Source organism: Magnolia sinica, chromosome 6, assembly GCF_029962835.1.
Source record: "Magnolia sinica isolate HGM2019 chromosome 6, MsV1, whole genome shotgun sequence".
Classification (NCBI taxonomy): domain Eukaryota; kingdom Viridiplantae; phylum Streptophyta; class Magnoliopsida; order Magnoliales; family Magnoliaceae; genus Magnolia; species Magnolia sinica.
The window spans coordinates 102,920,564-102,944,802 of NC_080578.1; the positions used below are offsets into that span (position 1 = coordinate 102,920,564).

The window sequence follows — 24,239 nt, forward strand, 5'->3', positions numbered from 1 at the left end:
TGAAAGGATGACTCTTTGGGAGATGATACGGTGGACATTTTAGATCATTCTCTCGACGGTACACGTGGCAATGTAACAAATGAATCAAAACCGTACATCTAGTAATGATCATGTTGCATGGTCTCTTTTCTAAAAACTATCTATAATTTACTATTCTATCTGATTTAATTAACTTATCTGCAAGAAAGGTGATCGTAAAATGGTTGTTTACAGCAAGAAAGTGATCTGATGAATGAATTTTTATTTTTTTTATTTTTTTTAATCTTCTTCCATGGATCCAGCAAGAAAGTGAGCTAGATGGACAGTCCCGATTGCATAAAAACTGCCACGTGTTGAGGAGAGATGGATCTACCATATGCACCTTTTCTTTTTTCAGAAAGAGGGACCCACCTCTATTTGACGTCAGTGCTGACGCATAGGAACCCACTTTCCTTGATATGATGCGTGGCGATGCCTCTTGGCTTACTATGTATTTTCAGTTTTCATAATACGGGTTCATAGGTTGGTGATCAAGATCAATTGGTGCGTTAAAATTTGATCCAACCGTTGATCAAAAAGATATAGATCATCCAATTGTGATAGATTTTGGAGTTTATAAGCTTGATTTCATGGTGTAAGCCACTCTCTTGGTTATGTTGATCTTTATGATGAGGCCCACCTTTTTGGCCGAGTGGATGGAGGAAAAGAAAGCAATGCATGTACCATGTTTGAACATTTCCATTGGACTAAAGGGTAATTAAAAAGGTATGCTGGCCTCTTTTGACTTATATATATATATATATATATATATATATATATATATATATATATATATATATATATATAGGGAAAAAGTACTATACGCTCGACCTTACCGTAGCATTCCGTAAGGTCGAGCGTTGGCATACTGCTTGCCGTCGGATGCTGGTGTTTTAAATCAATGGCTATTCTGAAGGCGGGATTTTCAGGAGAGATGCTGGTCGTTCCGATTACCGTGCAACCTTCTCTCTCTCGCCCTCAATACCAGCCCTCTCTCTCCCTCAATCCCTACTAGGAGACGCGTCCGCGTGCAGCCCTCTCTCTCCCTCAATCCCTACTAGGAGACTCGTTCGCGTGCAGCCCTCTCTCTCTCTCTCTCTCTCTCTCTCTCTCTCTCTCTCTCTCTCTCTCTCTCTCTCTCTCTCTCTCCTTCTCTCCCTCAATTGGTACCACCAACCATGTTTTTTTTTTTTTCCAGATTGAGATGTTCTGGATCTAGGTTTTTTTTCCCAAAGATGATGATCTCATCCATCACTTGGGATGGTTACGAACTGTAGAAAGTTTGGAATTGGATTCTTGTTTTGATCTCTATCTCTTCCCTTCATCTGGTGGGCCGCATTGTATATTTCTGTGGTTTGGACACCAGGCCAATATTATTGCTATATTTCTGTTTTTTGGTTTTTTGGTTTATTTATTATTTATTTATTTTTTGTATCTGTATTTGTTTTTGTTGTTCTCTTAGAAACAAAAGCAAATACAAATGGGTTTGCAAGTGAGGCAGTGTATGTTTGAGGGTAGCTTTTGCGTTTTAGTGCATGAATGATGGCTCATCATCCATAATTTTCTTGGTAAACTGTATGTTTATTGAATTTCTCAAATGCATTATTTTTCAATTCAAAAGTTCGTGGGGCCATAGATATGACTAGTGCAATCTACATCGTATCCATTTAACCATGACCCATAGTGTTATGCTCTTTCTGATCAAGCAGTTGAGGAGCTGATAGAAATGAATGGTGTAAGTAAAATCTAAAAGTCCAAATAGGGAGCCAAAACCAACCATAAACTATAAATCGGTATTCAATCATATATACTTCTGGTTGAGGTTCAACTGCAGAAAAAGAACAGAGGGGTAACTTGTTTTGCTTTCAAGTGAAACAGAGTCAACTTGGTTACAGGAGCTTTGGTTCTACGTTCAAAAAAGAAAAAGTAAAAAAACAAAAGTCAACTTGGTTATTGGAGCTTTGGTTCCATGCTCAAAACTAAAAAAAATAACAAACAAAAAAAAAGTCCATATACATATGTCAGTCCCTTGAACTGTAAGGGAACTACAACACTTAAAAGCTGCTTTTATAGGGAATTTGATAACACCACCAAAAGCTACTTCTTGCAGCTTCTCTTACAAAGTAGAAGGTATTCTAAAGTATAGAATGGCTTCTACTTTGAAAAAAGAAGCTGCCACCAAATGCACTTTTAGCCTAAAAACTTTGAAATCTAGAAATCCTTCCTAGACTTAAAAAATAGCACTGCTCCCTAAGAATGTCATAAAATAACATTACTTATTGAAAATTAAGAATAGTTGACCCTATGAATTTTTGATCCCACCAGAAGTGGGATGACCCCACTATGATGTCAGCATCATTTCATGGTAACCTCATCAGATCATGAGTCCTAGTCACCACCCATCCTTTGGCCTTGTTTCTTCTTCCAGTGTTCTACTTTCACATGAGAAGCTGTAATTCTACTTGTTTTTTTTTTTTTTTAAATAAATAAATTTAGTAATTACTTTATTAATCTGGTAGCTATCTTTATCATGATATCATGATATATCGGTATGTATCGACAATATTATTTTTGATATGTTAGATTCTTGTACTCTAGGACAGTATTGTATTGCTGACCGGCAATACTGAACATGTTGGGTGATATCAACAATACATAGAACACTGAATTTACCATTTCTCTGTGATAGACAGTATTGTATTGTGTTGCAAGTTTCTTCCGCATGACACACCTACTTTGAGTTAGTTGGGTGTTCAGGGCCATGACTGGTAGGTAGCCCAATGGTGTTAGAGAGGAAATATATGATTTGTGGATGGGCCTTATCTACCATATGTGGATCCCACGATATGGTAATCCAGATTGTTGATCTGATGGGCTTCACTGTGGATAGCCTGCAGGTTCGGGAGTGGGAAAAACAAAAAAACAAAAAAAAAAAAAAGGAAAAAGAAAAAAGACCCAATTTAGATATAACTGGAGACAGGGCACAAGAACACTGATGACACTTGACTCTTGTGGTAATCAGTTTTCCCAGTTCCCAACACAAGTGGAAGAAAAAGTGAAGGATGGGTCGTTATGGATAATTGGAGCAAGTAAATTGAGTGCTATTCAAAGTATCTCTAATGCTGAAAGAAATGAATATATACATGATTGCTCTTCACCCTCACCAACTAACAAAGTTAAAATCCCACCTTTTACCATAGTTCAAAAACTCATTGATTCGACTTGAAACCTAGCCGAGTCAACTCAACTTGGTGAGATTTCGAGCCAAGTCTTTAGGAAATTTGGTTCTGGCACAGAGTTGGCCCTGGCTTAGGAAAATTCATCGAGTCAACTTAAAACTTGGTCAATTCGACATGACTCATGGAGACTTGGCGAGTCGCTCATCCTATGAAGCCGGTTTATAATAATAATAATAATAAAGATTAAAATAAACTAATATGAGGAACATGGAAATTGAACCCGCCAACTCTATATATCAGGAAGACACTCCCTACCAGCAACCTTAGTATGACTTTCATTTCTTATTTCAAAATTTTCAATACTTACATGATATGCAATTATTTAAAATATTCCTTAGTATTTCTAGAAGTTTTGATTTATATTTATTAACTAATGAGTCAAGTCGAGTCTTTGAGTCAACTTGACCCAGATGAATATGGAGTCAAGTTTTTGGGTGATTCTATCAACAATGTTGGGTGATTCTATCAACAATGGCTGACTTTGTTTTCCATTTCTCTGTGATGATCCAGAATCCGAGCAAGGAATATTTGAACAGGTTTTGAATAGGGACCTTGACTTTTCATCTGATCCATGGCCTAGTATCTCTGAGAGTGCAAAAGATTTAGCATGGAGAATGCTTATTAGAGACCCAAAAAAGCGGCTGACCGCCCATCAAGTTCTGTGTGAGTGGTTTTTTTTTAATAGCTATATCATGTTTTATAATTTAGAGATCTTGAAAGTGGTGAAATATTTATGGTTTTGTTTATTAGTGTAGAAATACTTCTCAATTCTCATTCTGTTTTATTATATTCCAATGATGGACATGCTTCTCACTGTCCATAATCTAGAAAATTCAGTGGTCTTCAGAAATTTCCTTTAGTTGGCACACTATTTAAGGATAATGAAACCTTATAACTTATAAGCCCTAGTCATTATGCCTTAACAAGGCAAATAGAAAATCATCATTACAATCTTGCAGCTACACTCGCAAATAGATAGGCCACACGTGCTTTCATTTGATTGCCTTGAAATATTTCTCTCTGAAAATTCATGTGGCCTCTCGTCCTTTTACAGAAATTATGGATAGTTATCTCATTTTGGGTAGATTGGAAATCATATCCTTCCTAGTAAACTGGATGGTCCTTTTCTTTTTTCTACTTGTGCTTAATGTATAGTTGGTTTTCTTGCAGGCCATCCATGGGTTCAGGTTGATGGTATAGCTCCTGATAAGCCTCTTGATTCTGCAGTTCTAAGTCGCATGAAGCAATTCTCTGCTATGAAAAAGATCAAGAAAATGGCCCTCAGAGTGACTCAAGTTGCATGTTGAAATTTGTACTTTATCTACAACTAGTTGAAGGCAAACTTAACCTACAACCCATTTTTACAAGCATTTTGCCCTTGAAAAGCGAATTCAGCAGCATAAGAAGAAATGAGTCCCATTTTTATTTTCTTTGATCAATCTGAATTTTATTAGAAAAGGAGTCAGTGATCTCCACCATCATAACCTTGTTTCATCTTTCATCTTTTTAGATCCTGCTTTTATGGATCTAAAAGGAAATATATTACAATAAATGTTATTTTGTTATTGTATGGATATGTCACTGCTATGTTTCCACAGTGAACATGTCTGACCGCATATTTATACAGATCTCTAGGGTCCTATGTCTCTTTAGTGTTGGGTATGGTCTATCAAGTCATGTACTAGCAATGGTAAAAGCACCACTATTATAAAAAAAAATTTAACATAGGAAATAGCTACGGATTTTGGCCATAGCTATTGATATTATGGCCGTAGCCCTAGTTCTAGTTTTAGCTGCAAATGTAACTATTTCTTCGAAACCTATGGCTATGGTACTAATTGCTACAGATTATAACCGTAGATATAGGTGAAAGTGAACTCCTTCAAGGCTGGCCACCTGGAAGCATGTGTTTTATCATCCACACCATCCATCTTCTGGTTCTATCGCACAACGAAGTGTGATCCACTGCTGAAATAGCGGAAAAAATGGCTGCAAAACAATAAAATAGAAAACATGTAGTAAAAAATTTTTAATTTTTGTTTGCTGCAAAAAATTGAAGCTACAGGCTGTGAAAGGACAATCTGTGCATTCTATAACTTGTCCTGATTCTTTGAACAAGAGTGCTCCAGTTGCTTCAGAGCGGTATCAGATGAAGGGAAGAGATAGAGATCAAAACAAGAATCAAATTCCAAACTTTCTACCGTTCGTAACCATCCCAAGTGATGGATGAGATCATCATCTTGGGGAAAAAAAAACCTGGATCCAGAGAATCTCAATCTGAAGAAAAAAAAATGTGGCTGGTGGTACCGATTGAGGGAGAGAAGGAGAGAGAGAGAGAGAGAGAGAGAGAGAGAGAGAGAGAGAGAGAGAGGTGGAGGCAAATGTTGCTGGTGGTCGGGATTGAGGGAGAGAGAGGGCTGCATGCGTACGTGTCTCTTGGTAGGGATTGAGGGAGATAGAGGGCCGGTATTGAGGACGAGAGAGAGAAGGTTGCACGGTAACCGGAACGATCGGTCTTTCTCCTGGAAATCCCGCCTTAAGGATAGCCGTTGATTTAAAACACCGCATCCGACGGCCAACAGTATGCCAACGCTCGACCTTACGAAATGCTACGGTAAGGTTGAGCGTGTGTGTGTGTGTGTGTGTGTGTGTGTATAGCACTGAAACACATGCGCGCACATGTGTGTGGGATGGATAGTGTGGCTATAGTAACCCTAGATGTCGCACTTTGAATTTCACTTATGGATATCGTGTTGTAAAATAGTTGTTCCCTTGTGACCTTATGCGAACCATCGTAAGACAGTGCAAGAAAGTGTACGATGGCCTCGGTTTTATAGGCCGTTAGAAACGGTCGGATCAATGAATCCAAAACTGTCAACCATATTAAGAACGATTAGTGGCTTTAATAGCCAAAACAGTCTGAAAATGGATGGGCATTGATGATCCAACGATCTGAAACGTTCAGAAATTAGTACAAACAGTCATAAACATTTCACAAACGTTCTGAATCATTGATGACTACCTAGCAATGGTCCACACCTCATATAGTATATAAACTGAAACACTCAGGTACAGAATCATCCAAGTCCAAACTCAATTAGAATATGATGTGATCTCTCCAAATATTTTCATTTAAAGAAATTGTTGAGTAGCTCAAACATTGTTTGAGTTACTGAGTTCGATCACTCATCAAATTTATTAAACAACCAAATACGTTAATCGAGTTACCTAGCAGACCCCTCATCAGTTCCAGTTTCTTGGACTTGAATTTGGCAGTGACCCCTCCTGCAGACGTCAGTGCGGAAAAGCTGTGTGTCCCCCTACCATAATGTATTTGTTTTATCCCCACCTTTCATCCATTTTGCTAACTCATTTTAAGGCATGATCCCAAAATTGAGGCAGATCCAAATCTCAGGTGGATCACACTACATATGGTGATTGAATGACTATCATTAAAAATGTTCTGGGGGCCACAAAATATACATTCTTTTTCATTTAAGTGATACTATTTTATTGTTTCACAATGGCTATGCTTGATTTGGCTTAATTGGGTGTGTGAGAAACTCATAATATACTCTTTTTGTGATTGAGAAAAGAAAAGAGAGTGGAAGGAAAAAATAAATAAAGAAAAGAAATAAAAAAGAGTAATCAGCTTCATTTCAATCTCATCCATTGATCAAGGTTTTAGTTGCTGTCTACGGTATCTGTTATGACCGGCAGAAAAACAACATGCATGTTGAGCTAGACGTTCCAATTGAGTGTCCCACTTGATGAGTGAATCGGCTAATTAATTCCATGCCAAGCGATTTTAGCAGTGGCAAGGTAAAATTCCAACATGGCATGGTTAGATCCCTGACGGTGGGGCCCACTGTAATATATGTGTCTTGTATCCACACTGTCCATATGTTGCTCCAGCTGTGTTTTGCACGTTAATACAAAAATGAAGCAGATCCAGGAGGCTGATTTTCTGTGAAGAATCCAAAAATGAAGAAGATCTAGGAGGCTGATTGCCTGTGAATGGCTGGGAATTAGTTGGGTGGTGCTCACTGTGATGTTTGTGATAAATTCACACTATCCGTACATTTTCCGGTTCATGTAAGGACATAGATCTGGCTTATTTTTTAGGAAGCGGATTGGCAGGTGTACACCACCGATCTTGCTGGTGTCACCAAGTTCTGTGGATCCCATCATGAGGTATGTATTATATCCCAACCGTCCTTTCATTTGGCGAGCTTGTCTTAATTATTAAATCAAAAAATAAGACAAATTCAAAGATCAAGTGGACCACACTGCAAAAAGCTGTGGGAGATTGAAGGTATACAATTGAAACCCTTTTGGGTCACAGAAGTTTTGAATCCATATGATATTGTTTTTCCGCGACATCTTAATCTGTCTGTGTGACCTTATGAACAGATTGGATGGAAAATAGACAGTATGATGTGCCATATGTATGCTTTAACGCTGAGAATTATTACCCCACTGCTATTTCTATAATTTTTGGTATTTGATGACAGGTAGAGTTGTGGGACTCCCTACTAAAGTGATATCACCGAGTTCTGTGGGATCCACTATCATGTATGTGTTGTATCCACACCGTCCATTCATTCGGAGATATCAAATTAGGGCATGATCCAAAGAATGAGTCAGATCCAAAGCTCGAATGGACCCACCACAGAAAACAGTGGAGAGAGTGACGCCCACTGTTAAAAATCTCTAAGGCACACAAGTTTTCGATCTAGCTCCCTTCTTTCATGTCTGTCTTAACTTATGAACACGTTGGATCTCAGGTAAACATAATAGCAGACCTTAAGAAGGTATCAACGGTGGGCATCACTCTTCCCACTATTTTCTGTGGTGGGGTCCACTCCAGATTTGGATCTAACTCATTCTTAGTCTTATGCCCTAAAATGATCTCTCCAAGTGGATGAATGGTGTGGATATAACACAGACATCATAGTGGGTCCCACATCACCGCGTCCCTTCTCAGGACAGTACCCACGGCCACACGAGCCAATTCGCTTACAATTATCTATTGCATGATTGATGGCGCCACCTAACTTTGGGCAAAGGAAGTTTCTGCCAAAGCCAGGCAATTTACATCCGCATATTCATATCTGAGGCCCTTTTTCTTCCATTTTTTTCCTTCTTTTTATTTTATTTTTATTTTTATTTTTGGGTGTTATTTTCACTTGTTTCCTGGCTGTTTCTTTTCTCTTTAGCTTTACCTTTATTATCTCTTTCTTTATCTTTGGCTTTTGTTTTCCAATTCCAGCTCATTTTGCCTCCTCCTGGGGCCCACATGCGGAGTGATACGGCTTGAGCTGTCCATGTCTTGCCAGGACCAATGAATTCTTGGTCCATAAGCATACTTTAAAGAGGATTCTAATTTTTTATTTTTACAATTGAATGCTATTTCGTGGGAAGTTTATTTCCATTGTTATAAACTCATCTACATGGAGTGTTGATAAAAATTATCAGATCATCTACACACTCTATAATAAGCTGCACCAGTAGCAAAATAAATATATTTTTTTAAGGACAGATCAAATCCACTTGTGGGGCTCATCTTGATGTTTTAGCGACATCTACTCCATCCATCATTGATGCCCCAACCTAATCTTTTTGGCTTCTGAAACTTAAGTTGGTTCAAGACTCCAATGGGCCTTATCTTGTAAAATCATGCCTAAAATCTCTAAAATCACATTTTGTGGCTCATTTGATTTTTGGAAAGGCATGATTTTTTTTAATTATTCGTTTATCCTGAATGGATGCTTTCTCCCAATGGATTAGATGGAATATGCAAAACACAATAGGCCCTAAATACAATTTGAAAGACTTTTAGAGGGTATTTGGATTGTAAGTTAATTAAAATAAGCTATTAATGCCTCAAGTTGCTTATCCTGATTTTTACCTATTACGCTAAAGTAATTAAGAAACTTTAAGTAAAAAAGTGACTTATAATTAATCTCAAATCAAACTTACTTATCTCAAATAAGTTACTTAGCCTTTCATGGTAGGCATCACATCCCCATTACTCCCTGTGTTGAGGACGAGGAAGGAAATCGGGCAATTTGTTCAACCGTTTCTTAGTTGAGAAATGTCCACATGCAAGAACTCCTGTGTGAGTTTTCTGTACAATGATTTGTTTCCTTCTATCATATCATTTTGTGTGGATCATCCAAGCCATTCAAAAGGTAGGCTGTACTATAAATGTCTTGTAGGGAAACAATTGGACCTATATGCTCACTAGGTGGGCCACGACCATAAAATGAGAATAAGTAGACTATTTATCCTGGTTTTGGTGATCCTTATGTTGAGGCCCATATTTTTTTATTTTTTTTTATTTTTTTCCTAACGGAAAACGACACGTCAAAGGCAAAGAAAGGGGCGCATGTGTTGTATGTATGCATTTCCATTTGATTGGAGGACAGCTAGACAAATTTCGCTGCCTTTGCTGACTAAAGCTTTTTCTTTTGCTTTTGTTTTGCCACGGGTACAAACATTTTTGACAAGCTTAATCTACAAGTCAGCATGTTAGGGCCACTAATAAACCCCTAAAAGCCTGTTTGGGAGCATGGATTTGGAACTCCCTATATTTGAAATCCTCCTATTGTATTTGGCACCCTAGATTCATAGTCTCCTGTAATCCAAAAGTAGTTGTGTATAATATATTTACATGGGTTTGAATTTAATTACTAAATCAACTTTAATATCTCTGATTAGTGTACATGTGTAATGTTTGACACAATAGTTGTAATAAGCCCTTTGAAATATATACTTTGCTTCAAAATGATGAAATTTCATGTCTTGGATGGGCCACAAGCACAAGATCACATCTGAGTGACTAACAAACGATTTTTAATAGTTGATTTACATGGACAATGTTTGGAGGGTCCATATCATCATATTAAAGTAATTATAGTGATGCAATTGAAAATCTAATAGTTTTGGGATATCATCTGTGGATCATGTGCCAAATAAATTAGTAGCCTAGTGACACACATGTTACACATGTAACTCTTTTGAAGGATTTTAGATGTGATCCAAGCTATTAGCAAATACAAAAAAGGCCTTACCTAACATATTATTGAGGGTCAAATATTGCATATTAGACCCCGGTTATTGCCTGAATTTACAAACATTGTACTGTCTAACGGTCTGATTTAATCGTGTTTGTGCTGCAAGGTGACTTTAGGAGCCTGGACTGGAAAATGGTACTAAGAGAATGGAATTAATGCTCTGATAATGCCAAGGCAAGGGACAAACCTCAGGGGACTAAGATCAATGGATATACATGCCGAAAATCCGAGAAAACCGAGAAACTGAAGCTCAAGTGGCCTGAAAGTTGGCCAGAATGAAAGATCACTGGGTTTCCATCATCTGTTCGGCCCGAAACTTCATATGTGGACTGAGGACTATAAATTAACCGTACACGTCAAAAATCATCCATTGGATCATTGTGAAAGTGTCCCAATGAATAGATCAGCCCCTTAAATCCTTAAGTAGGGCCCACCTGATATCTGGATACGCTCTAGTTTTCATCTCAACCGTTTAAATGAGCTGAAAAAATGAATGGATGGAGCGGATTTCTCGAAAACATCAAAGTGGACCCCACTTGAGCATGAGTGTGCATAGTGCACAAGTGCACTAGCCGTGCACAGCAACGAAGAGTCGGTCAAACCGACTCTTGACCGACTTCTTCTTCCAAAATAAAAAAAACGCAATAGCATTTACGCCGTTCGACGCTGATCTGCGTTGTGGGCCCCACACATCATTTGATTCGATGATCCGAACCGTTCATTGCATCAAAGGGGTAGCTACAACCCTCGTCAAGCTCGTATTTTGGCCCCATGTACGTGTTCGCACGTGAATCTTCGGAAAATGTAAGATGAACGGCAGAAGAAAAACATCAATGGACTGCACTAAAACTCGACAAAAACCAGTCCTTCCCGACTGATTTTTCGTCCTGAATCCAATGAACGGTGTGGATCTTTCACCTAACAGCAATCAATGGGCCATCACACTTCACAAAGGCGACGTGCGTCGACTCTATTTCACAACAGAGGTTGCGGTCCGTTCTTGAGGGCCACCATGGTCCATGATTCAGATAATCGGGACCGTCCATCAGGCTTAAAATGGTCCTATAAACATGGCCTAAGTGGAGAAATTTCAAGATACATCAGAGATCAGTTTTCGATCGTTCAAACGGAAGACTGTCGGTGGATTAAAATAATTCGTGGGCCACCACGAAGCTGATCCAAAACTGATAAGATCCGACTGGTTTTTCGAGGGGAAACCAATGGACGGCGTGAATTTCTTTGATAAAACAGATTATGGACCCCACCGGCAGCCAGCGCAAGAACTTATGCGTTCTTGCTTCGCACGCAGCTGCGAAAGGAGTTGTGAAAGCTCCACCGACTCCAGTGCAGCTTCCCACCGACCTCCTTGCCCTATAAAAGGAAAAGAAAAGGAGAGAGCAGGTGATGGAGGAGTGGTGGACGTGGAGCAGTTTGAGTTTCTTTGTTTTTTATTTTTATTATTTTTTGTTTTATTTAGGAATTAGCCTAATCATGTCTATCTTAGGCTAAACCTCTTAGCTAGGGCTAAGAGGTGAAGCTTGTGGTGTGATGGGAACGATTCTATGGTTTTGATTCATGTTATGGCTTTGATTCATGTTAGACTAAGTTGATGTTGATTTAGTTTGATTAATAGGAATGCTTCCAGTTTTTAATGGTTTGTTGTGACTGAAATTACAATAGATCTGCGATAGCTTTGAGCATGTTCTTAGCATTATAGGGTTTATGAATTTGGGAACCCTGTTGTTCACCATCGTCTCCTGGGCATGGTTGGATGACGGAACTCTTCCTGACATTCATACATCACTCAGATTGACTGTGAATTGGTTTAATTCTGTTGTTTGCTTTGTCTCATGGGCATGGTTTTGTGATGGAATCCATTCTAATTTACACCCATCTGATCTCTTGAAAACTAGATTAAATAAAGTTAAGAATTGATTTTCAGGTTATATCTTCTAACTGAATGAAGATGGGACTCGAAGTCCAATTGAGTTCATGAATCGACCGTAAATCTCCCTGATTTCTACAAGTGGATCCTCTGAATCCTTAGTTTCCTACCTCTGAATCCCTAGTTTCCTACCTCTGAATTCTTTAAGTTTTAGATTAATATTTCACCATTATTCCCTCAAATTCATTCGATTTAGATTTCATCTTAGTCTAATTCTAGTTCTATTTAGTTTCAGATTACGTACAGGTTTCAGTCCCTTGGGATTCGACCTTGGTCTCACCGAGTTTATTACTACATCACAACCCTATACTTGGGGAGTGAACACATATAACCGACAAGCAAAAACAAGAGAATAGTCGAATGACCAACCTTCTTCTTAGAGAACTTTATTAGTAACAACCTTCTTCTCTTACAAAGACTTTATGAAAACTCACACTTAGAAAAATATTTGAATGACCAACTTTGACACCACCACCACCCCTACCTAGCTTGGTTTAGAGAGCATTCATTGAGTTAAAGATTAATTTGTTGCTAAATGTTATGGCCTAATTACTAAGCTATTCGTTTGGGTGTCCACCCCAAAGTGTTCCTAGACTACATGCATACATCTATAAGTAACTTAATCATTCACTTTAGTACAGAGAAGTCCATGGGGACTAATTCCCCAAGGCCTATCACAGCTTTTAACTAAAGAGGTGATTCAAAGCTATTGCAATGAAGAATTGATTTGAAACAAAGCACTTCAGTCTATGGGCTTGTAAGGAGATTGAATATTACCCTAATCTTTCTTGTCAGATTGATCCAGTATGATAAATTGTTGCAATCCTGCTAAAGTTCATTAATAGTAATATTGAGGGTCAAATATTGCATATTAGACCCCAGTTATTACCTCATTTTATGAACATAATACTATTTAACGCCCGATTTTAATCGTGTTTATGATGCAAGGTGAATTTTGGAGCTTGGACTGAAAAGGGGTACTAAAAGCTTGGATTTAATATTCAGAAGTCACCAAGGTAAGGGACGGACCCCAGGAGACTGAGATCAAAGAATTTAACACATTAGAAATCCGAGAAAATCAAGCAATTCACATTAAAGAGGTCTGAAGGTCATCCAGAATGCAAGATCACAGGGTTCCCACTATCCGTTTGGCTCGAAACTTTATATCTGGTCTAAGGACCCTAAATTAACCATACAAGTCGAATTTCAGCCATTGGATCCTTGTAAAAGTAGCCTAATGGACAGATCAGCCACTAAATCCCTTATCTAGGGCCCACCTGATCTCTGGATATGCTTCAATTTTTGGTCTCAACCCCTTAAAATGGGTGACAAAACAGATGAACGGATTAAAGTTATCAGAAACATCACAAGTGGACCTCGCTGGCAGTGCCTGTGCATGAGTCATAAGTGCACTCGACGTGCACTGGACCAAGACGGTTGGTCACAAGACGCTGACCCATCTTTCTCACACAGGAAACCCAGTGACTGGACATCGTCCGACCAGACGAAGCTCAGTGGGCCCCACACATCACCCATATACTTGATCTGAACCGTCCATTCGATCCAGAGGGGGGCCAAGACCCTATCCATGTTGAGATTTTGGTCCTATGAACACGTACACACATGGATCGCCAGAAAATGCAGGATGAATGGCGAGTTGATTTGATAGTAGTCCGCACCAAAACTCGTCCAAAACCACTCCTTTCCGACTGATTTCTAGCCAAGAATCCAATGAACTAGGTGGATCTTTCCAAAAACATCAGTGTGGAGCCCACCGAACGTTCCAGCGCAGGTTCGCGCATAAGTAAACACGTCCGCACATCCGGCCCTCCGTGAGCCGTTGTGTGATCTTGATCATGGTCGGATTTATGATCCGGACCGTCTAGAAGCTGAAATATGGGGTCTTAAATCCCACTAAGGAGTCGGAATCCAAGAAGAGGACTGTCAGCATCCCAAAACTCGGTTCAAAAGCAAATGCTTCCCGTTTTTGCACACTCTGCTGCGGAACAGAGTTGGGTCTCCACCGACCGACTACCAGTGACATCTCCAGGCCTGACCGACTTTGCTAAGCTTATAAAAGAGAGGGAGAAAGAGAGCTTAAGATCATCTTTGGGCCGTGGAGCGTGGGAAGAAAGAAAGAGAGAGAGAGAGAGAGAGAGGGTGAACGGCTAGGTGGTTTTCTTCTTTTCTCCTTCTTTTCTTCTTTATTTTCGTTTATGTTTATTTGAGATTTAGCTTAATCATAATTATGTCAGGCTAAACCTCTTAGCTAGGGCTTAGCTAGGGTTAAGAGGTGAAGCTTGTAGTGTAATGGGAGACTTTTCTTTATGCATTTTGATTCATGTTTAAACTAAATTAATTTTGATTCTATTTTGATTATAAGGAATGCCTTTAGTTTTTAATGACTTATTGTGACTTAAATTATAATAGATCTGTAATAGCTTTGAGTATGTTTTTTTTCTAATGAGACTGTGAATTTAGGAGGCCATGTTGTTCACCATTGTCTCTTGGGCAAGGTTAGATGATGGAACCATTCCTAATATTCATAATTCTCTTAGATTAGTTGTGGATTGGTTAAATTCTGTTGTTTGCTTTGTCTCATGGGCATGGTTTTGTGATGAAATCACTTCTAGTTCATCTACCTATGTTCTATTGAAAACTATATCAAAGGAAGTTCATAGTTGATTTTTAATGAATTATCTTCCAATTGGATGAAGATGGGACTTTGATTCCAGTTGTGTTCTTGAATCAAGTATAGATCTCCCTGATCTCTACAAGCAGATCCTTGGCACCCTGGTTTCACACTTTTAAATTTTACAAGTTTTAGTTGAAGTGTCTCATCATTATTCTCTTAAATTCTTCTGATTTAGATACATATTTTTCTAGTTCTAGTTCTGGTTACTTTCAGATTACATATAAAGTTCAGTCCCTGTGAATTTGACCCGAGATTATTACTACATCGCAACCCTATACTTGGGGTGTGAACAAGTTTTTTGCACTGTTGCCGGGGAACTGACGGTTACATTTTTCTAAGATTAACTAGTTTTAGAATTAGGTTAAGATTAAGGTTTTCCTATTTGATTTTTAGAAACTAACCTAACTTTCCTGTTTTGTAAAACCCTGTTATAGACTTTCTAGATTGGTAATCTCTTTCTAGTTTTTCTATCTTTTATTTTTAGATTAGGTTTTATTTTCTATTTTTAGAAACTTTCTAATTTTAGGATTTCTTTCCTTTTTAGAAATTAACTCCTCTTTCTATTTTAGATTTTCTGTTTTTAGAAACTAACTTGTTTTATTTTGTTTTGCAGGATCCTAACATAGAACTCTCTAATCTGGTAACTTCTTTCTAATTATTTCTCTTTTTATTTTTAGATCTCTTATTGCTGTAGAATTTTTCCTTTAGGATTAGGTTTAAGATTAGAGTTTCACCATGTATATGCAAGAGTGGGAACGTCAATATACTGAGAAGGTAGGGCTGTCAAATGATTATGTTATGAAACAACCCATGTCTCAAAATTGTTCTGAAACCATCATCGAAAACCGACTGGAATATAATGCTCTACCGGTTAAGAAGTCCTTACGCGATCATATGTGGGAGAACAATTACACCCGACGGACAGTACATGAGTGTTGGGGTTATCATAACTATGGGAGTGAGAATTATTATCACCCATTAGACAAGAAGAAAATAATGCGTGATTATATCATGGGTGATAATATGTATCAACAACCATCGGATTTTCCTACCTATGATCCATATGACTATGATCAGTGGAAACATCAAAATTGGAAAGATGAACCAACAACATGCTATAGTGATTATTATCTTGAATCCCCTACCTTTGAGATCCAACCAGAAATGATTCAAGAGGATTCATGTTTGCATATCATGAAAAATCTAGAACAATTCAACCAACATGTTGCAGACATGATGAATTCATTAGAAGTAATTGAATCGCACCTCAATGAGAGAAACAAGGCTAGTTTACCTCAGCCTCAACCCAATTCAGAGAAATAATGCGAGGAAAGTGATCCTAACTCACTTTTAAAGAACTCTGGAATTTGGAATGAAGAGTTAGATTATGTTAATGAGCATATGGTTCAATTCTTCGAAGAGTCAATCTTGATGACGGTCCAAAGGAATGGTCAAGAGACGTGGGTGTCTTTCAAATATGATGATAATGACACACTTCACTCACATAACACACTTGGTTCCAATGATGAGGAAGAGGTTAGTTTATTCAAACCTCAACCTAACCTAGGAACAGAATGTGAGGAAAGTAATCTCATCTCACTTGTGAATTACACTAAATTGGATGATGATAAGTATTAGAATAAAATTCATGAGAGCACAACCCAAGATTCACTGGAATCAACTTCAAGTTTAGTCCAGGTCAATGATCAAGAAGTACACGAAGTGATCGGTCATAAGGATCTACTCCACTCATCTAACATGAACGATTTAAATGTGGAGGATGAGCCCCTTACAACCGACCATTCTAACTCTTGTAAGATATGTTTGAACCACTCTCCTAAATTGAATGATGATATGATTGGGGAGAGGGACGAGTTGCTTGATATGACTCTGGAATTTGAAACCACCCAGTTGAGGCCACCATCTGAGCTGTACACTTTTGACGATTCAATGCCTCTACTGAGTAGTTTCAGTAAACAGAGTGTTCACAACAATGATTCCCCTGTTGATTTTCAATCTGTCTGTACAGGCAAGAGCAAGAGAGCATGCGTTCATCCACTTTCAAAGACGATGAAATCTTTGGGTAGATTATCACAAATTTCAATTAGAAAAATAAGTCACACTTAGCTGAATTTTTCAATTTTTTGGATGATTGCTTGATACACTTTGCAGATTCCCATTATAAAAGATATAGTGAATGCCTTGCAAGAAAATATCTCAATAGTTATCATGGATTGAGAGGACCCTTATTTTGAAGCATCTCCTTCCCCAGATCCTAAATGTCTATCATTAAAGGAGGAGGAGCTGAAAATTGAACTAGAGTTCAAAACTTCAGAATGCGTTGAGACTACATCACTTCCTGAAAATTTTTCTAAATTTTATCTACTTGTAATCTCCGATTCATTATAGGGTACCAACTCTGAAACTTTCTCTTTTACATGTGAATCATATATACTTTAGATACCTCAAGCGATTCAGCGATAATTTTATGCTAAAATCTATAAATTTCTCTGAAAATTAATACTCCAGGGCATCCAAGCCTATTGGGAAAAGGGCTTTTGGATGATCTTGTTAAGAAACCTACTGAGAAATTTATAAAGATATTAGCTAGAAGAGGAACCTTGCGGCATGACTGAGTAGTTTTTCCCCTGCTTTTATAGTATTAGGGTAGTTTGCTTTATATCATTCTAGGATAGTCGGCTTTATGTCGTTAGGATAGTTTGCTTTCCAGTTGTTCTAGGATAGTTAGCTTTTGTTAGTTTAACTTTTATGTTGACTCACTTTCACGCTAAGATCTCTTTGGAAAAAGCCGTACAATTCCTTCCTCATGTATTATCTTTCCATTACTTCTCCTTTAATTTCGTTGTCTCACGTACATTGTATGCTTATATCTTTTGCATTGAGGATAATGTACATTTTAGGATAGGGATGGGAGATTAGGTTACCTAATTAGTGTTTTCTGTCTCGAACAAAAATTGTGAAAAATTTTGAAATTTTTTCTAGAAATTCTTATGAATTCGAGTGATGTTTAAGGATAGTTTTGATTTAAGAAGTATAAGATACGTAATGTTGGTGATTTATGACTTTTAGATTCAATTAACTGTCAGATTTCACAGTTAAATTCGAATTATTAATTCATGATTAGAATTTTTAAACATTGATTGAGTCATGATTTCACATGTCACATCTAGCCTGCACATCAAGGTTTCCGTTCGATATTGAATTGTTAACTTGGTAATTACTAAGCATGAAAGGAACCAACTTGGAGAATTTGAGAGAGAAAAAAATATATCTAGCTAAAAAACAGTTGTCATCAGCAACGGCTACCTGTTAAAGATCTTTAAAAAGATTGACACAGCGTGAAGCCATCGATGGAAAAATCAAAAGTTGGAAAAGTAAAAAGGCTGAACTGTAAGGCAAGTCTCAGTTTAGGTTGGGTTTTCCAGGAATGTTATGTTTAATTATTAATGTTATCATGAAAATTGACGATTGGACTTTTAATGATGATAAGCTGAGATTACACTATACACCCATGGAATTCAATGTTTAGAATTTTTCTAATGGATGGATTAACACTTTGAACTTGACTATGAAGTTTATTGTACGCTTGAATATAGGAGAAAGTAATGCCCAACATTCATGAATCTTAGAATTCTATTGACTGAATTGTTTTTCAAAAATCATTCGATTTTATAGGAATTGTCCCGCAATTCTTAAATTATTTTTCGCATACTTTGCTCGGGACTAACAAAATGCTGGTTGAGGATTGTATTGAGAGTCAAATATTACATATTAGACTCCAGTTATTACCTGATTTTATGAACATGATACTGTTTAACGACCGATTTTAATCATGTTTATGATGCAAGGTGAATTTAGGAGCTTGAACTGAAAAAGGGTAGTAAAAGCATGGATTTAACACTCAGAAGTCACCAAGGTAAGGGATGGACTCCAGGGATTTTTGATCGAAAAATTTACACGTCAGAGATCCGAGAAAATCAAACAATTCACGTTAAAGAGGCCTGAAAGTCGTCCAGAATGCAAGATCACAGGGTTCCCACCATCTATTTAGCTCGAAACTTTATATTTGGCCTAAGGACCCTAAATTAACCATACACGTCGAATTTTAGCTATTGGATCTTTATGGAAGTGGCCTAACAGACAGATCAACCACTAAATCCCTGATCTGGGCCCCACCTGATCTTTGGATATGCTTCAATTTTGGTCTCAACCCCTTAAAATGGGTGAAAAAATAAATGAACGGAGTAAAGTTATTAGAAACATCACAAGTGGACCCCACTGGCAGTGCTAGTGCATGAGTGTATAAGTGCACTCGACGTGCACTAGACCAAGACGGTTGGTCAAAAGACGTCGACTCATCTTTCTCACGTAGGAAACCCAGCAAGCAGATAGCGTCTGACCGGATGAAACTCAGTGGGCCCCACCCATCACCCATATGCTTGATCTGAACCGTTCATTCGATCCAGAGGGGGGCCAAAACCCTAGCCATGTTGATATTTTGATCCCAAGAATACATAAACATGTGGATCGCCAGAAAACACACCAAAACTCTTTTAAAACCATTCCTTTCCGATTGTTTTTCACCAAGAATCCAAGAAACATCACTGCGGGGCCCACCGAATGTTCCAGCACAGGTTTGTGTGTAAGGACGTGCATCCGCACATTTGGCCCTCTGTGGGCCATTGTGTGATCTTGATCACGGTTGGATCTATGATCTGAACCATCCAGAAGCTGAAAAAGGGGGTCTTGAACCCTACCAAGGAGTTAGAATCTAAGAAGAGGACAGTCAGCGTCCCATAACTCAGTTCAAACGCGGCTGCTTCCCGTTTCTGCGCACTCTACTGCGAAACAGAGTTGGTTCTCCACCGACCGACTTCCAGCGACATCTCCAGGCTTGACCGACTTTGCTAAGCCTATAAAAGAGAGGGAGAAAGAGAGCTTAAGATCATCTTTGGGCCGTGGAGCGTGGGAGAGAGAGAGAGAGAGAGAGAGAGAGAGAGAGAGAGAGAGAGAGAGAGAGAGAGAAGGTGAACAGCTGGGCGGTTTTCTTCTTTTCTCCTTCTTTTCTTCTTTATTTTCCTTTACGTTTATTTGAGATTTAGCTTGATCATGACTATGTCAGGCTAAACCACTTAGCTGGGGCTTAGATAGGGTTAAGAGGTGAAGCTTGTAGTATAATGAAAGACTTTTCTTTATGCATTTTGATTCATGTTTAAACTGAATTAATTTTTATTCTAGTTTAATTATAAGGCTTTTAGTTTTTAATGGTTTATTATGACTCAAATTACAGTAGATCTGCAATAACTTTGAGTATGTTCTTTTCATTATGAGATCGTGAATTTAGGAGACCATCTTGTTCACCATCGTCTCCTGTGCATGGTTGGATGATGGAACCGTTCTTAACGTTCATAACTCTCTTAGATTGGTTGTGGACTGATTAAATTATGTTGTTTGCTTTGTCTTATGGGCATAGTTTTATGATGGAATCACTTCTAGTTCATCTACCTATCTTCTATTGAAAACTAGATCAAAGGAAGTTCATAGTTGATTTTTAATGAATTATCTTCCAATTGGATGAAGATGGGAGTCTGATTCCAGTTGTGTTTTAAATCAAACATAGATCTCCCTGATCTCTACGAGTGGATCCTTGACATCCTCGTTTCTCACCTTTGAATTTTACAAGTTTTAGTTAAAGTGTTTCATCATTATTCTCTTAAATTCTTCTGATTTAGATACATCTTCTTTTGATTCTAGTTCTGGTTACTTTCAGATTATATACGAAGTTCAGTCCATGTGGATTCGACCTCGGTCTTACCGAGATTATTACTACATCGCAACCCTATACTCAAAGTGTGAACAAGTAACTATATTTTTTATAAAGGCCACCCCTTATATTACATATTGATAATTTCTAACTTTAGGTCTCTTTCGAATTGATCTAATTGTGAAATACTACAGCATATGTATCTACCTGTGAAATCCATGGCTCACTGTGTTGTGCATGACACATCTAATCCATCCATAAAGTGAACCACTTATTGTTAGGCCAACCAGCTAAAAATTTGACCTACCAACGACGACTTATTTGGCCCACCGCAAGGAACAACAGGGAGAGGAGATCATATGGTTTTGCAGGGTCCTCCACGGTATATGGGTTCCATCTAACACATTCCTCAAGTGAGCCTCATTAGAAAAAAGGAAAAAAAAAAAAAAATCCAAAATTCGATGCAGTTCAAAACATAGGTGGGCCTTACCTGCCACATGAATTGCACATCATACAATTCCCTACCAAGTTCCTCATAAAGATGATATGATTGATGACTTGTTCTTTTATCTGGAAAATGTGTCAAAAATCAAAGCAAGAGTTTTTCAACTGGAAACTAATAGATCACAGGTATACTGCTTTACAGCGAGCAGCCCTTAAAGACACCAAGGTCAGCGCTCAAAACAATTTACTGGAGAGGCGCCAAGCTTCCACACTAAGCTATGTACGCTAGATTCCTTTATTCCTTTACTTTTGCTTTAGCTATTTTACTTGAACCTTGCGCGTTTTGACCAGGACACGTGTTCCCACCTTGTAGGGCCGTGAGTTTGAATGGATTGGAATTATTCATAACACCTGTCTCACGAAACATGTTAAACACCCGAACTCTGTCAGGCCTTCCATGTGGTGTACATGAAACCCACTCCGTTCATCAAGTGAAAGCCCTCTTGTTCATTTTACATATAAAAGATACCCACTACGAAGCTTAGACGGCTGCATTAACGGAGACAATGTAAAATTATATACCAAATGATGTAGAGCAGGTCACGGATAATTTCATGATCAAAATGGACAAAAAAAGACCTGATTTGAGGTGGAAGTGATCCAAATCATCGGGACCTTAAAATGGGTATATTTTGCAAATCGGAATGAGTTATCCGACGTCCCATATAAGATTTTAGGGTAGGAGGAGCTACTTTAGCCACCCAACCCTACGCCGGATTGCATACACCGAATTTGTGAGATTTCATCAAATCGACGGTCAAATATTTATTTTATTTTTATTTTTACTATTTATAGTAAGTTTTAGTTTGATTAAAACTCTTCATCCTTTGAGTTTTGGAACTTGTGTCCAACGATGCAAATTGTTTAGAAAAGTTAGGAGAATACCGTGGTTGAACAAAATAGGATACTCACTATTTTTGGCCTAAAACCATAATCTCTAGTAGGAATCATGACTATCTATAAATAATAAGTGTACTATTTACTGTAAGATGGTGATTGACCTCATCATTCATCCCTATGTTACCAAACCACAAAGTTCATGCAGTGTGACCTGCATAGTTGGGTCAGGCTGACCTTTGCATCTTCCATTCATCCTGGTGAGCCTTACGTGTTGGTGATCAATAAGTTGTTGGTGATGAATAAGCTTGATGAAACATACACATTATGGAGGCCCCATACACAAACCTACTGTTCTGTCCCCTCCCCACTGACCCTGTAGTTTGGCTCATCCGAGCCATGCATCTAATTGACATCTTGCTCCATGACCTAACGTCAAGGTCACTTGATAGACAGACTGAATATCATGACAATATGATGGCCCACGGTCACTTATTGTTATTCACACTATATAAAACATGTGCTGTAGAGGATTTCTAGCCATTTTGATGGTTAAGATTCAAAGAGGATATGGAAGTTTGATTGTGTGGTGACTTGACACAACATGATTTGATTGCGCGACTTACAACAAAGTGCGTTTTAATATTGTTTGGTCCAATACTATATATTTGATATGGCACCATCTCTGACAGCAACACATGGCTCAATCAACTCCCACCACATAAGGTCACACCTTGCATAGTGGGGAACAGGTAGGTGCGGCCCAACCACACCAAAGACTTACCATGAGGCTAACCTTGATATATGTATTCTACATCCACATCATTTATCTGTTTTGCCACATCATTTTAAGGCATCAGCCTAAAAAAATTAACCAGATCGGAATCTTAAGTGGACCATACCATAGGAAACTGTGACATTTGACCGTTAAAAACTTCTCGTGGGCCATGCACAAAAATTTAGATCAAGCAGATTTCTTTTTTGTTCGTCCAGTTTTGTGTCACCTTATCCATATATAGGTTGGATGGCAAATAAACATTACAGAAACATTACTGGTTTCGTGTCACCTTATCACTAGGTTGGATGCCAATTAAACATTATAGAATAGTTACCAGTTTTGTGTCACCTTATCACCTTGTTGGATGGCAAATAAACATTACAAAAGCATTACGTACGGTTGCATTAGGAAGTTTTTCATATGGTGGGTGTTCAATCACCACTTGTTTCCTGTAGCATAGTCCACTTGAGATTTGGATCTACTTTATTTTCTTAGTTTATGCACTAAAATGATCCCGCAAATGGATGGACATTATAGATGTAGAATACATACATCAAGGTGGGCTCCAAAGTAAGGGTCTACAGTCTTGGTTGAGGCCGAGGCCACACCTAATCCACTGTGAGCATGGTGATCCTGCCAACATGACCTCCATGGTGACACGACATGGCGAGATATTAGGCTATATGCCGCTGTTAGAGATAGCCCGGTCGATTATATAATCAACATAATAACTATATATCAAACATGTGTAGGCTCCATCTTTCTAACCACCGCCAATGGTCGCAAAATCCCTCTACATGATGTCATTACCGAGGGATGTTGGTGGTGGCAGGGTCACTAGGCAATTTGTGTCCTTTGGCTTCATTTTCCAACCTCCTCCTGAGGTGACATGCCAAGTGGTACGATTTGAATAGTCCATATACTCCTAAGAACGAATGAGCTATTGGTCCATAATCCAGCTTCAGAGAAGATCCTAGCCATCTATTTTTAGAGTTGATTGTTAGTCATTAAAAATTTTACTTTTATCGTTCAAACTTCATTTATGTACAATGATGGTCAAAATCATCCGTTCATCTACACGCTCGATAATGAGCTGCAGCAAAGGAAAAAATGAACTTTTTTAAAGCCCGATCCAATACACATGTTTCTACGGATAAATCCACGTGTGGGGCTTAGTGTGATGTTTCAGTGATATCTACTCCATCCTTCATATGTGCGCCTCCTCAAGCACAGGTTGATTCAAAACTCAGTAATCCTTATCTTGTAAAATCATGCCTGAAACTTGTAAAATGGCATTTCATGGCTCACCTATGTTTTGAAATGGCCTGATCTTTTTGGTGTCCATTCATCCTCTTCAGA

At 38.3% G+C, this 24,239-nt stretch overlaps 2 protein-coding genes across 3 annotated transcripts in view; both read left to right on the forward strand.

Annotated features, from left to right (window-relative positions):
- LOC131249350 (probable disease resistance protein At4g27220) overlaps nt 1-24,239 on the forward strand; it is a 178,180-nt gene that overhangs the window by 64,256 nt on the left and 89,685 nt on the right. The window lies entirely within an intron of this gene.
- LOC131249358 (calcium-dependent protein kinase 1-like) lies at nt 2,932-4,883 on the forward strand. 2 transcript variants are annotated; one of them, XM_058250077.1, is made up of 3 exons: nt 2,932-3,107; nt 3,768-3,913; nt 4,428-4,883. In XM_058250077.1, the coding sequence occupies exons 1-3, from the start codon at nt 3,014-3,016 to the stop codon at nt 4,455-4,457; spliced, it is 270 nt and encodes an 89-aa protein (XP_058106060.1). In that variant the 5' UTR covers nt 2,932-3,013; the 3' UTR covers nt 4,458-4,883. The 2 variants fall into 2 exon arrangements, with proteins under 2 accessions (XP_058106060.1, XP_058106059.1); XM_058250076.1 differs by having other exon boundaries at nt 2,979-3,107; nt 3,768-3,920.